This window comes from Oncorhynchus gorbuscha, linkage group LG22 (genome assembly GCF_021184085.1).
Source record: "Oncorhynchus gorbuscha isolate QuinsamMale2020 ecotype Even-year linkage group LG22, OgorEven_v1.0, whole genome shotgun sequence".
NCBI lineage: Eukaryota > Metazoa > Chordata > Actinopteri > Salmoniformes > Salmonidae > Oncorhynchus > Oncorhynchus gorbuscha.
In genome coordinates, this window is record NC_060194.1 from 7,312,050 (window position 1) to 7,325,906 (window position 13,857).

A 13,857-nucleotide genomic window follows, 5' to 3' on the forward strand; every position below is an offset into this window, starting at 1 on the left:
GTACTACTGAAAGTAAGACAAAGTCATAGTTCAAATTATACTGTGACATTCAGGGGGTGTCCTAAGCATAAAGGAACATTAGTGGCTTATGTAGCATTTGCATTTTTTAAATGTATTTAACCTTTATTTAACTAGGCAAGTCAGTTAAGAACAAATTCTTAATTTACAATGACGGCCTACCCCAGCCAAACCCTCCACTAACCCGGTAGAGACGCTGGGTCAATTGTGCGCCGCCCTATGGGACTCCCGATCACGGCCGGTTGTGATACAGCCCGGGCTCAAACCAAGGTCTGTAGTGACTACTCTAGCTCGGAGATGTAGTGCCTTAGACCCCTGCGCCACTCCGGAGCATTAGCATAATGTGAATAAACCACATGTGGTCATTAGGTCAATACAGACCTGAATGGGCACTAGCAAAACATATGCTAAAGGTTACTACTAGTTAGCATAGTAATATCTACACGTTCTCTTCCATGTGAATATTAACGTTTTTAAAAATTGAAAATGATCTGCCATGACTACAAGGAAGATAGGAATTCAGGGAACTCAGTGAGGAACGCTGTATATGGCCCAGGAGGCCTGTACACAGTAGCTATAAAAAGTGATTGAGTAGGCTGCATATCACATGACTAGAAGCTCAAAACACGAAAATGCAGTCTTTGTTTTTGTTGTAAATTTAAATTTGCTATCATAAATGTTAGCAACACCTCGGGCTTTGCGGGATGTGCAGGGGATATGGTCACTAGTGTCACCAGGAGGCGAGGCCTCATTTAACACAATAAATTAATGTGTTCAATGTTTCAGTCAGGCCAATCACATCAAGATTAGGATCAGTGATTAGTTCATTAACTATGGCTGCCTTGGAAGTGAGGAATCTAATATTATTAAGTATCCCTATTTTGAGATGTGAGATATCACAATCTCTTTCAATAATGACAGGAACGGAGGAGGTCTTTATTCCAGTGAGATTGCTAAGGCGAACACCGCCATGTTTAGTTTTGCCCAACCTAGGTCGAGGCACGGACACGGTCTCAATGGGAATAGCTAAGCTAACTACACTGACTGTGCTCGTGGCAGACTCCACTAAGCTGACAGGCTGGCTAACAGCCTGCTGCCTGGCCTGCACCCATTTACATTTACATTTAAGTCATTTAGCAGACGCTCTTATCCAGAGCGACTTACAAATTGGCGCATTCACCTTAAGACATCCAGTGGAACAGTCACTTTACAATAGTGCATCTAAATCTTAAAGGGGGGGGGGGGTGAGAGGGATTACTTATCCTATCCTAGGTATTCCTTAAAGAGGTGGGGTTTCAGGTGTCTCCGGAAGGTGGTGATTGACTCCGCTGTCCTGGCGTCGCGAGGGAGTTTGTTCCACCATTGGGGGGGCCAGAGCAGCGAACAGTTTTGACTGGGCTGAGTGGGAGTTGTACTTCCTCAGTGGTAGGGAGGTGAGCAGGCCAGAGGTGGATGAACGCAGTGCCCTTGTTTGGGTGTAGGGCCTGATCAGAGCCTGGAGGTACTGAGGTGCCGTTCCCCTCACAGCTCCGTAGGCAAGCACCATGGTCTTGTAGCGGATGCGAGCTTCAACTGGAAGCCAGTGGAGAGAGCGGAGCAGCGGGGTGACGTGAGAGAACTTGGGTAGGTTGAACACCAGATGGGCTGCGGCGTTCTGGATGAGTTGTAGGGGTTTAATGGCACAGGCAGGGAGCCCAGCCAACAGCGAGTTGCAGTAATCCAGACGGGAGATGACAAGTGCCTGGATTAGGACCTGCGCCGCTTCCTGTGTGAGGCAGGGTCGTACTCTTGCGAATGTTGTAGAGCATGAACCTACAGGAACGCGCCACCGCCTTGATGTTAGTTGAGAACGACAGGGTGTTGTCCAGGATCACGCCAAGGTTCTTAGCCCTCTGGGAGGAGGACACAATGGAGTTGTCAACCGTGATGGCGAGATCATGGAACAGGCAGTCCTTCCCCGGGAGGAAGAGCAGCTCCGTCTTGCCGAGGTTCAGCTTGAGGTGGTGATCCGTCATCCACACTGATATGTCTGCCAGACATGCAGAGATGCGATTCGCCACCTGGTCATCAGAAGGGGGAAAGGAGAAGATTAATTGTGTGTCGTCTGCATAGCAATGATAGGAGAGACCATGTGAGGTTATGACAGAGCCAAGTGACTTGGTGTATAGCGAGAATAGGAGAGGGCCTAGAACAGAGCCCTGGGGGACACCAGTGGTGAGAGCGCGTGGTGAGGAGACAGATTCTCGCCACGCCACCTGGTAGGAGCGACCTGTCAGGTAGGACGCAATCCAAGCGTGGGCCGCGCCGGAGATGCCCAACTCGGAGAGGGTGGAGAGGAGGATCTGATGGTTCACAGTATCGAAGGCAGCCGATTAGATCTAGAAGGATGAGAGCAGAGAGAGAGTTAGCTTTAGCAGTGCGGAGCGCCTCCGTGATACAGAGGAGAGCAGTCTCAGTTGAATGACTAGTCTTGAAACCTGACTGATTTGGATCAAGAAGGTCATTCAGAGAGAGATAGCGGGAGAGCTGGCCAAGGACGGCACGTTCAAGAGTTTTGGAGAGAAAAGAAAGAAGGGATACTGGTCTGTAGTTGTTGACATCGGAGGGATCGAGTGTAGGTTTTTTCAGAAGGGGTGCAACTCTCGCTCTCTTGAAGACGGAAGGGACGTAGCCAGCGGTCAGGGATGAGTTGATGAGCGAGGTGAGGTAAGGGAGAAGGTCTCCGGAAATGGTCTGGAGAAGAGAGGAGGGGATAGGGTCGAGCGGGCAGGTTGTTGGGCGGCCGGCCGTCACAAGACGCGAGATTTCATCTGGAGAGAGAGGGGAGAAAGAGGTCAGAGCACAGGGTAGGGCAGTGTGAGCAGAACCAGCGGTGTCGTTTGACTTAGCAAACGAGGATCGGATGTCGTCGACCTTCTTTTCAAAATGGTTGACGAAGTCATCTGCAGAGAGGGAGGAGGGGGGATTCAGGAGGGAGGAGAAGGTGGCAAAGAGCTTCCTAGGGTTAGAGGCAGATGCTTGGAATTTAGAGTGGTAGAAAGTGGCTTTAGCAGCAGAGACAGAGGAGGAAAATGTAGAGAGGAGGGAGTGAAAGGATGCCAGGTCCGCAGGGAGGCGAGTTTTCCTCCATTTCCGCTCGGCTGCCCGGAGCCCTGTTCTGTGAGCTCGCAATGAGTCATCGAGCCACGGAGCGGGAGGGGAGGACCGATCCGGCCTGGAGGATAGGGGACATAGAGAGTCAAAGGATGCAGAGAGGGAGGAGAGGAGGGTTGAGGAGGCAGAATCAGGAGATAGGTTGGAGAAGGTTTGAGCAGAGGGAAGAGATGATAGGAGAGAGTAGCGGGGGAGAGAGAGCGAAGGTTGGGACGGCGCGATACCATCCGAGTAGGGGCAGTGTGGGAGGTGTTGGATGAGAGCGAGAGGGAAAAGGATACAAGGTAGTGGTCGGAGACTTGGAGGGGAGTTGCAATGAGGTTAGAGGAAGAACAGCATCTAGTAAAGATGAGGTCGAGCGTATTGCCTGCCTTGTGAGTAGGGGGGGAAGGTGAGAGGGTGAGGTCAAAAGAGGAGAGGAGTGGAAAGAAGGAGGCAGAGAGGAATGAGTCAAAGGTAGACGTGGGGAGGTTAAAGTCGCCCAGAACTGTGAGAGGTGAGCCGTCCTCAGGAAAGGAGCTTATCAAGGCATCAAGCTCATTGATGAACTCTCCGAGGGAACCTGGAGGGCGATAAATGATAAGGATGTTAAGCTTGAAAGGGTTGGTAACTGTGACAGCATGGAATTCAAAGGAGGCGATAGACAGATGGGTAAGGGGAGAAAGAGAGAATGACCACTTGGGAGAGATGAGGATCCCGGTGCCACCACCCCGCTGACCAGAAGCTCTCGGGGTGTGCGAGAACACGTGGGCGGACGAAGAGAGAGCAGTAGGAGTAGCAGTGTTGTCTGTGGTGATCCATGTTTCCGTCAGTGCCAAGAAGTCGAGGGACTGGAGGGAGGCATAGGCTGAGATGAACTCTGCCTTGTTGGCCGCAGATCGGCAGTTCCAGAGGCTACCCTATCTCATTGTGGAGCAAGAGGAGTTAGAGCTTTGTCTATGTTCGTGGAAAAGATGAGAGCACCCCTCCAGCTAGGATGGAGTCTGTCACTCCTCAGCAGGCCAGGCTTGGTCCTGTTTGTTGGTGAGTCCCAGAAAGAGGGCCAATTATCTGTAGATTTTCTTTTTTTGGGAGGGGTAGAAAACAGTTTTCAACCAGCGATTGAGTTGTGAGACTCTGCTCATCACTCCCCCTAACTGGGAGGGGGCCTGAGACAATTACTCAACGCCGACACATATTTGTAGCTGATTTACACGCTGAAGCTATGTTGAGCTTGGTGATCTCTGGCTGTTTCATCTTAACATCGTCGGTGCCGACGTGGATAACAATATCCCTATACTCTCTACACTCACCAGTTTTAGCCTTAGCCAGCACCATCTTTAGATTAGCCTTAACGTCGGTAGCCCTGCCCTCTGGTAAACAGTGTATGATCGCAGGATGATTTGTTTTAATTCTAATACTGCGTGTAATGGAGTCGCTAATGACTAGGGTTTTAATTTGTCAGAGCCAATGGTGGGAGGCTTCGGTGTCTCAGACCCCGTAACGGGAGGAGGAGAGACCAGAGAAGGCTCGCCCTCTGACTCGGACCCGTTGCTTAAAATTACTATTTATGTGGCGATCACCGTATGTTGTGGAATTTCAGCCCGCTAGCGGGTTCCGTGCGCAGAGGGGTTAATGGGGAGAACCGGTTGAAAGTTTCTGTCGGCTGAATGAGCAACACTGGTTGAGCATTCCTACCAGAAGCCATGAGAAAATAGTCCGGGGACTGTGCGTGGGGATTTATAATAATAATAATATATGCCATTTAGCAGACGCTTTTATCCAAAGCGACTTACAGTCATGTGTGCATACATTCTACGTATGGGTGGTCCCGGGGATCGAACCCACTACCCTGGCGTTACAAGCGCCATGCTCTACCAACTGAGCTACTATCTGTACTTATTGTTGGCACAGACATGGTTTCATCCTTTCCTACACTTAAATGACCCCAGCCTAACGATTGCGTCTGAATCTGGGCTTGCAGCACAGCTATCCTCACCATTAGGCAATTGTTCCCCTGTAAATTATGAGTACAGCGACTGCAATTAGAAGGCATAATGTTATTATTACTGCTTAGCTTTGGCTGGTGGAGGTCCTGACGAACCACGTTCAGATAAAGCGTGAAAAAGGGTGAAAAAGTTGAATGAAAGAAGTCGAGCGAGGGAATAAATAAAAATAAAAAACGGTAATAAAAAAATAAAAAACGTAAAGTTGGTAGGTAGCAAAGTAAGGTTAGCAACAAACTGCACAGCAGCACATAAACAAGTCTACAAGTTGAAACATGCTGAAACAAGAGGTGATGCCAGTGAATGAATGGCATGACAATGGGCCTCAGGATCTTGTCACGGTATGTCTGTGCATTCAAAATGCAATTATGTTCATTGTCCGTAGCTTATGCCTGCCCGTACCATAACCTCACCGTCACCATGGGGCACTCTGTTCACAATGTTGACATCAGCAAACCACTCTCCCACCCAACGCCATACACGCTGTCTGCCATCTGCACCGTACAGTTGAAACCAGGATTCATCTGTGAAGAGCACACTTCTCCAGCGTGCCAGTGGCCATCGAAAGGGAGCATTTCACCACTGAATTTGGTTAGGACGCCGAACTGCAGTCAGGTCAAGACCCTGGTGAGGACAATGAGCATGCAGATGAGCTTCCCTGAGACAGTTTCTGACAGTTTGTGCAGAAATTCTTCAGTTGAGCAAACCCACAGTTTCATCAGCTGTCCGGGTGGCTGGTCTCCGACGATCCCACTTGTGAAAAGCAAAAATTTCCTCTCAGCCTGTCAAAATGTGTAAAATCGAATGAGATTAGCTATAATACTAATTTCTCTGCCCCATGGAAGGGGGGGGGCTTGCTCTGACTTCGCGGGGAGGGGGAGCGAAACTGCGCTATGACACTGTTCTGAACATGTCATTATGAGTAGATTCGCATTGAAGAATTCATGAAACCACCAGTGCTATACAAGATACACAAAATAATGAGGCGACAGGGACTAACGTATAAGACCAAAAAAAGACACCACAAAAATGTATCACAATTGGCGAAAGCCAGTTTGAAGAATTATTGAGCTCAGACTTAAAGGGAGTGGTGGTCTGGGGCTTGCGGAGGTGGAGCGTGAGCTTGTTCCAGGGCCCGAGACCCCAGAGTGCTCGGTCACCCATTGTTTTTAGGCGCCAATGTTATAACTACACTGCAGTGCATAAAGCAATGTTGCTTTAAACAGCTCTAACAAATGTACCTCTGATGTGTCTCTGTTGTCTTGTTTGCCTCTAAGGACCATCAGACAATTCTGCGAGCTTGGGCTGTGAAGGATTTCGCTCCAAAGTGCCCCATTTATGTCCAGATTCTGAAGCCAGAGAATAAATTCCATGTGAAATTTGCAGGTAAAGACGGATGAATGTACTGTTAAGAAACATTTGTTAAGATGATGTGGGACCTTGGGCATAGATTATTTGGGAATATCCTGAATTGTGGCCCCAATAATGGGTTAACCCTTCCTTCTCTAGTTTTGCATTTATATTTTCTCTATGTATTCCGGTTCGTCTCATTGAGTCTCATCTCAGTAATACTCTTTTTAAAATGTAGTCAAATGTTATTATTCTCCTTTGCCTTAGATCATGTTGTGTGTGAGGAGGAATTCAAGTACGCCATGTTGGCCCTGAACTGCATCTGTCCAGCGACCTCCACCCTCATAACCCTACTGGTCCACACTTCACAGGGCCTGTAAGTACACAACCACCCTCCACCCTTATATCTAGTCAACACTTCAATGGTGTACACTCCATAAGATCTGCAAAGTACAGTAGGCAACGCACCAACCCATCTCTACCCAATTCTTTACTCTACCCATCAAGTCGTCGAAAAGGAACAAATGCCACAGACCCTCATGTGATACCTGTTCAATTGTCTGCAGCGAAAGCCTAAACTAAACCCAGCTAAACGGTTACACTTCATATGAATACCCTCTTCATGTCTCTATGTGCTTCAGGGAGGGGCAGCAGTCTCCAGAGCATTGGCACAGGACCTATGGCAAGTGTTCCGGGAACGAGGTTTACAACATCGCCATGAGAGACAGCGTCTTCTTCTCGGAATACATGGGGAAAAGCTTCACCTACACCTCCTTCAAATCGCATAAGAAGTAAGTAGAAAACACCAATATGTTTTAGGGGGGAGGCTAGGGTCAAGGGTCACAGACTTGCCAATAAACAAACCTACTGACAAATTAACATATTTTCTTGTGATCCCAGTTCTAATGGTTAGATTTACTGTGCTATTTAATTTGTATCCATGGATGAGGACGGATATGTGGGCTTAAATGCTCAAGAAACACTTTTCACCAACAAATGCTATTTTATTTATCACATGCTTCTTAAACAACAGGTGTAGACTAACAGTGAAATGCTTACTTAATGGGCCCTTCCCAACAATGCAGAGAGAAAGAAAATAGATAAATAATAGATAAGTAATAACACGCAATAATAAAAGTAATGATACATACATAATGAGTAATAATAAGTTGGCTATATAATACATTTAGGTTTTCACAATTCCTGAAATGTAATCATAGTAAAGTGTTCCTGTCTTAGGTCAGTTAAGATCACCACTTTATTTTAAGAATGTGAAAAGTCAGAATAATAGTAGAGAGAATGATTTTCTTTCAGCTTTTATTTCTTTCATCACATTCCCAGTGGGTCAGAAGTTTACATACACTCAATTCGTATTTGGTAGCATTGCTTTTAAATAGTTTAACTTGGGTCAAACGTTATGGGTAGCCTTCCACAAGCATCCCACAATAAGTTGGGTGAATTTTGGCCATTCCTCCTGACAGAGCTGGTGTAACTGAGTCAGGTCTGTAGGCCTCCTTGCTCGCACACACTTTTTCAGTTCTTCCCACAAATTGTCTATGGGATTGAGGTCAGGGCTTTGTGATGGCCACTCCAACACCTTGACTTTGTTGTCCTTAAGCCATTTTGCCACAACTTTGGAAGTATGCTTGGGGTCATTGTCCATTTGGAAGAACCATTTGCAACCAAGCTTTAACTTCCTGACTGATGTCTTGAGATGTTGCTTCAATATATCCACATAATTCTACTTCCTCATGGTGCCATCTATTTTGTGAAGTGCACCAGTCCCTCCTGCAACAAAGCATCCCCACAACATGATGCTGCCACCCGCGGGCTTCACGGTTGGGACAGTGTTCTTCAGCTTGCAAGCCTCCCCCTTTTTCCTCCAAACATAACGATGGTCATTATGGCCGAACAGTTCTATTTTTGTTTCATCAGACCAGAGGACATTTCTCCCAAAAGTACGATCTTTGTCCCCATGTGCAGTTGCAAACCGTAGTCTGACTTTTTTATGGCGGTTTTGGAGCAGTGGCTTATTCCTTGCTGAGCTGCCTTTAAGGTTACGTTGATATAGGACTCATTTTACTGTGGATATAGATAATTTTATACCTGTTTCCTCCAGCATCTTCACAAGGGCCTTTGCTGTTGTTCTGGGATTGATTTGCACTTTTCGCACCAATGTACGTTCATCTCAAGGAGACAGAACGCGTCTCCTTCCTGAGCGGTATGATGGCTGCGTGGTCCCATGGTGTTTATAATTGGGTACTATTGTTTGTACAGATGAGCATAGTACCTTCAGGCGTTTACTCCCAAGGATGAACCAGACTTGTGGAAGTCTACAATTTGATTTCTGAGGTCTTGGCTGATTTCTTCTGATTTTCCAATGGTGTCAAGCAAAGAGACACTGAGTTTGAAGGTATAAGCCTTGAAATACATCCACAGGTTTATTTTATTTTGACATTTTAATTCACCTTTATTTAACCAGGTAGGCCAAGTTGAGAACAAGTTCTCATTTACAACTGCGACCGGGCCAAGATAAAGCAAAGCAGTTCGACACATACAACAACACAGAGTTACACATAATAAACAAACATAGTCAATAATACAGTAGGAAAAAAGTATATATACATTGTGTGTAAAGGAGGTAAGATAAGGGAGGTATAAGGCAATAAATACGCCTTGGTGGTGAAGTAATTACAATGTAGCAATTAAACAATGGAATGGTAGATGTGCAGAAGATGAACATGCAAGTAGAGATACTGGGGTGCAAAGGAACAAGATAAATAAATTCAGTATGGGGATGAGGTAGTTGGATGGGCTATTTACAGATGGGCTATATACAGGTGCAGTGATCTGTGAACTGCTCTGACAGCTGGTGCTTAAAGCTAGTGAGGGATATATGTGTCTCCAGTTTCAGTGAGGTTTGCAGTTCTTTCCAGTCATTGGCAGCAGAGAACTGGAAGGAAAGGCGGCCAAAGGAGGAATTGGCTTTGGGGGTGACCAGTGAGATATACCTGCTGGAGCGCGTGCTACGGGTGGGTGCTGCTATGGTGACCAGTGAGCTGAGATAAGGTGGGGCTTTACCTAGCAGAGACTTGTAGATGACCTGGAGCCAATGGGTTTGGCAACGAGTATGAAGCGAGGGCCAGCCAATGAGAGTGAGCAGGTCGCAGTGGTGAGTAGTTATATGGGGCTTTGGTGACAAAACGGATGGCACTGTGATAGACTGCATCCAATTTGCTGAGTAGAGTGTTGGAGGCTATTTTGTAAATGACTGAGGTCGAGGTTCGGTAGGATGGTCAGTTTTACGAGGGTATGTTTGGCAGCATAAGTGAAGGATGCTTTGTTGCGAAATAGGAAGCTAATTTTTTATTTAATTTTGGATTGGAGATGTTTAATGTGAGTCTGGAAGGAGTGTTTACAGTCTAACCAGACACCTAGGTATTTGTAGTTGTCCACATATTCAGGTACAACTCCAATTGACTCAAATTATTTAAATTAACCTATCAGAAGCTTGTAAAGCCATCATTTTCTGGAATTTTCCTAGCTGTTTAAAGGCGCAGTTAACTTAGATGTTCGAACTGACTTGCGAAAACTATAGTTTGTTAATTAACAATAAATATGTGGAGTGGTTGAAAAACGAGTTTTAATGACTCCAACCTAAGTACATTTAAACTTCCGATTTCAACTTTATGTACATAAACTTTCCCTTTTCAGGACCCTGTCTTTCAAAGATAATTCATAAAAATCCAAATATCTTCACAGAAATGAATTGTAAAGGGTTTAAACACTGTTTCCCATGCTTGTTCAACGAACCATAAACAATTTATGAACATGCACCTGTGGAATGGTCGTTAAGACACTAACAGCTTACAGACGGTAGGCAATTAAGGTCACAGTTATGAAAACTTAGGACACTAAAGAGGATTTCTACCGACTCTGAAAAACACCAAAATATAGATGCCCAGGGTCCCTGCTCATCTGCGTGAACGTGCCATAGGCATGCTGCAAGGAGGCATGAGGACGGCAGATGTGGCCAGGGCAATAATTTGCAATGTCCGTACTGTGAGACACCTAAGACAGGTTTACAGGGAAACAGGATGGACAGCTGATCGTCCTCGCAGTGGCAGACCATGTGTAACAATACCTGCACAGGATCGGTACATCCTAACATCACACCTGCAGGACAGGTACAGGATAGCAACAACAACTGCCTGAGTTACACCAGGAACGCACAATCCCTCCCATCAGTGCTCAGACTGTCCACAATAGGCAGAGGGAGACTGGACTGAGGGTTTGTAGGGCTGTTGTAAGGCAGGTCCTCACCAGACATCACTGGCAACAATGTCAGATATGGGCACAAACCCACCGTCGCTGGACCAGACAGGACTGGCAAAAAGTTCTCTTCTCTGACGAGCCGCGGTTTTGTCACACTATCGTTGAAGGAATGAGCATTACACAGAGGCCTGTACTCTGGAGCGGGATCAATTTGGAGGTGGAGGGACCATCATGGTCTGGGGCAGTGTGTCACAGCATCTTCAGACTGAGCTTGTTGTCATTGCAGGCAATCTCAACGCTGTGCGTTACAGGGAAGACATCCTCCCTCATGTGGAACCCTTCCTGCAGGCTCATCCTGACATGACCCTCCAGCATGACAATGCCACCAGCCATATTGCTCGTTCTGTGAGTGATTTCCTGCAAGACAGGAATGTCAGTGTTCTGCCATGGCCAGCGAAGAGCCCGGATCTCAATCCCTTTGAGCACGTCTGGGACCTGTGTGATCGGAGGGTGAAGGCTAGGGTCATTCCCCCAGAAATGTCCGGGAACTTGCAGGAGCCTTGGTGGAGGAGTGGAGTAACATCTCACAGCAAGAACTGTCAAATCTGGTTCAGTCCATGAGGAGGAGATGCACTGCAGTACTTAATGCAGCTGGTGGTGACACCAGATACTGACTGTTACTTTTGATTTTGACAAAATGTAGGTCAAAGACCAAGAGTAGGACCTTGACCACAATAATAATAATAATAATTAATAATAATAATAGATTAAACTTCTATAGAACTTTTCATAACAGAAATCTCAAAGCACTTCATAAGCACAAAACAAACAAACAAGCAATATATCATGACAGGTCAACCAATAGATTCAAGTCTTTGAAAGCTGCATCCTACAAAGAAGGAGAGAGTCAGTTCATGGCTTGAGCGGAGAGCTGTTCAGAGGATGGTAAAGGATGGTGATGGAGTCTGCTGATGATCTTATAGAGGGCAAGTCTGGGAAACAGCATTAATCTAATAGCCACTGGACTTCTCCTCTTCCACTCTGTGAACCACCCATTTGGGTGATGCGTCGGCAGCTCTGGGCAATAGAAAGCTCACCACAATGTTCAGAATAGTAGCCTGTCATTCTCTCTACGAGCCCTCTGCCTCCGCAGTGTATTCCTCCATCTCCAACTCCTCTTACGCTTCAAGCGAATCCTCATGACCATACCTGGAAAAACCTAGGGCCTTAGCAGACACTCTGGTCTCGTCATGTCGTCAGGAAAACCTCAGGCGCCCAGCCAAATAGGCTTTGAATAGTCTCTCTCCCCCTCTTGTTATTTTCCTCTGTATCTCCACTCTGTATAATCTAACACTTGCCCTATATCTCTATCTCTGTCCTCAGGTATGGTGTGTGTCTGATCGGGGTGTGCCGGGAGGACAGTAAGAGCATCCTGCTGAATCCCGGGCCCCAGTTCCGAATGAGCCCCAATGATACCTGCTTCTACATCAACATCACCAAGGAGGAGTATTCTACCTTTAAGACCCAGAGAGAGAGGATGGTCAGCCGGCCTCGCCTGCCAGTACCCAGTGTCATCGCCAGCATGGGTCAGTAATATGAGCTCTATTTCAATATCAAAACTTATGTACTACGTAGTATGAAGTGATGTACACTAACAAGTGAGTAATGTATTGGACAAGTATAGTGTGGATATTGGTATATATTAACATGGATTATTCTGCATTATTGAACTACAATTGGTATTTTTCTGAAATATTGTGAATGAATTCACTTGTAGGAAAAATGCCAACAGGCACTGTGGCCATAGACCTCCAGGACGCAGGCTGCAAGCCCCACTGTGGGCCCACTCTCTGTCTCCCCCCAGAGGACTTTAAGGGTAACAGCAGGAGGCCCAGCATCAGCCCCGTGCTAGAGGTGCCAGACACTTCCTCTCTGCACACAGGTGACCTCTATAGCGACCAATCAGAGGACGAGAACCTGCCCTCCGACGAGGACGTATCAACTGAGGAGTATGTTTTATATCATTTCTATAAGAGGATGTAAGCCAAGCTTTCCGCAAAAAAAATCCCAAAATTCCCATATTTTGGGAGACATTGATACCATGCAATATGTCTTACTTTTTATTCTCCAATGTAAAAAAAAAATGGGATAAAAAAAAAGAGTATGTAAGCCTTTTGGTTATTTCAGTTACGGGTCTCCAACTTTGGTCCCGGAGTGCTACTGTGTGCACTTGATTAAATTAACTACAGATATAGAATCTTAATTTGACCGATTTTGTCACAGCAAAACAATCCTGCAGCAAGAGGATTTGAACGTTTAGTCCAGTGGAGGCTGGTGAGGGGAGAACAGCTCATAGTAATGGCTGGAATGGACTTTATGGAATGTAAGGTGTTTAATTCCATTCCATCTACTCCCTTCCAGCCATTACTATGAGCCATCCTCCCCTCACCAGCCTCCACTGGTTTAGTCCATAATGTCTCTTGATCAGTGGTTAGGCTATTAGCTGGCCAAAATTAAGTTACATGTCCAATAATGTTAATATAAATGTGTGTTAGTGTATGTTTTCAGTGAATTTATGTAAATCACAAAGCTCATCTGCATTTCCTGTGGTGCAAGAAAATTCCCAGCAACAAAAGAGTGATCAAATTAAGACCCTACACCTGTATGTTCTAGACTGAAGACCATGCATAGTTGATTGATTCAGGTAGGTTAGTGCTGGAACAAAAACTTGCACACCAGTTAGCTCTCGCCGAGACTGGAATTGGAGAACAACAGCAGTAGATGATGATTTGTGATAAAGTAATGACATTTGTTTGGATATGAATTTGAATGGGAGATCCATACTCATAAAATATGAATTGTGTGTCTGTTTATTTGAAGCTATGTGAAAGGCTATTCTCCCAACCTGCCCTACATCGGTAGTTCTCCAACACTTTGCCATCTACTGAAGGAGAAAGTACCATACTGTTGCCTCAGACTGGAAGGGGTAAATGATGCAAGTCACTTATTCAGTTCAAGCAATATAGGTAGTATTAAGTCATGTTAGCCATTGGCGCTATTGATGCTGGTTTCCAGA

The 13,857-nt window shown here is 46.0% G+C and overlaps 1 protein-coding gene across 4 annotated transcripts in view; it reads left to right on the forward strand.

Moving 5' to 3' along the window:
* The window catches only part of LOC124009681 (potassium channel subfamily T member 2-like), an 82,057-nt gene that overhangs the window by 25,776 nt on the left and 42,424 nt on the right, over nt 1-13,857 (forward strand). For 2 of the 4 annotated variants that reach the window (XM_046321734.1, XM_046321735.1), the window contains exons 14-19: nt 6,434-6,542; nt 6,774-6,882; nt 7,148-7,297; nt 12,165-12,367; nt 12,559-12,790; nt 13,662-13,776. In XM_046321734.1, coding sequence (XP_046177690.1) covers nt 6,434-6,542; nt 6,774-6,882; nt 7,148-7,297; nt 12,165-12,367; nt 12,559-12,790; nt 13,662-13,776 — 918 coding nt within the window. The remainder of the gene's footprint in view (nt 1-6,433; nt 6,543-6,773; nt 6,883-7,147; nt 7,298-12,164; nt 12,368-12,558; nt 12,791-13,661; nt 13,777-13,857) is intronic. The other 2 variants (XM_046321731.1, XM_046321733.1) reach the window with 1 other exon arrangement.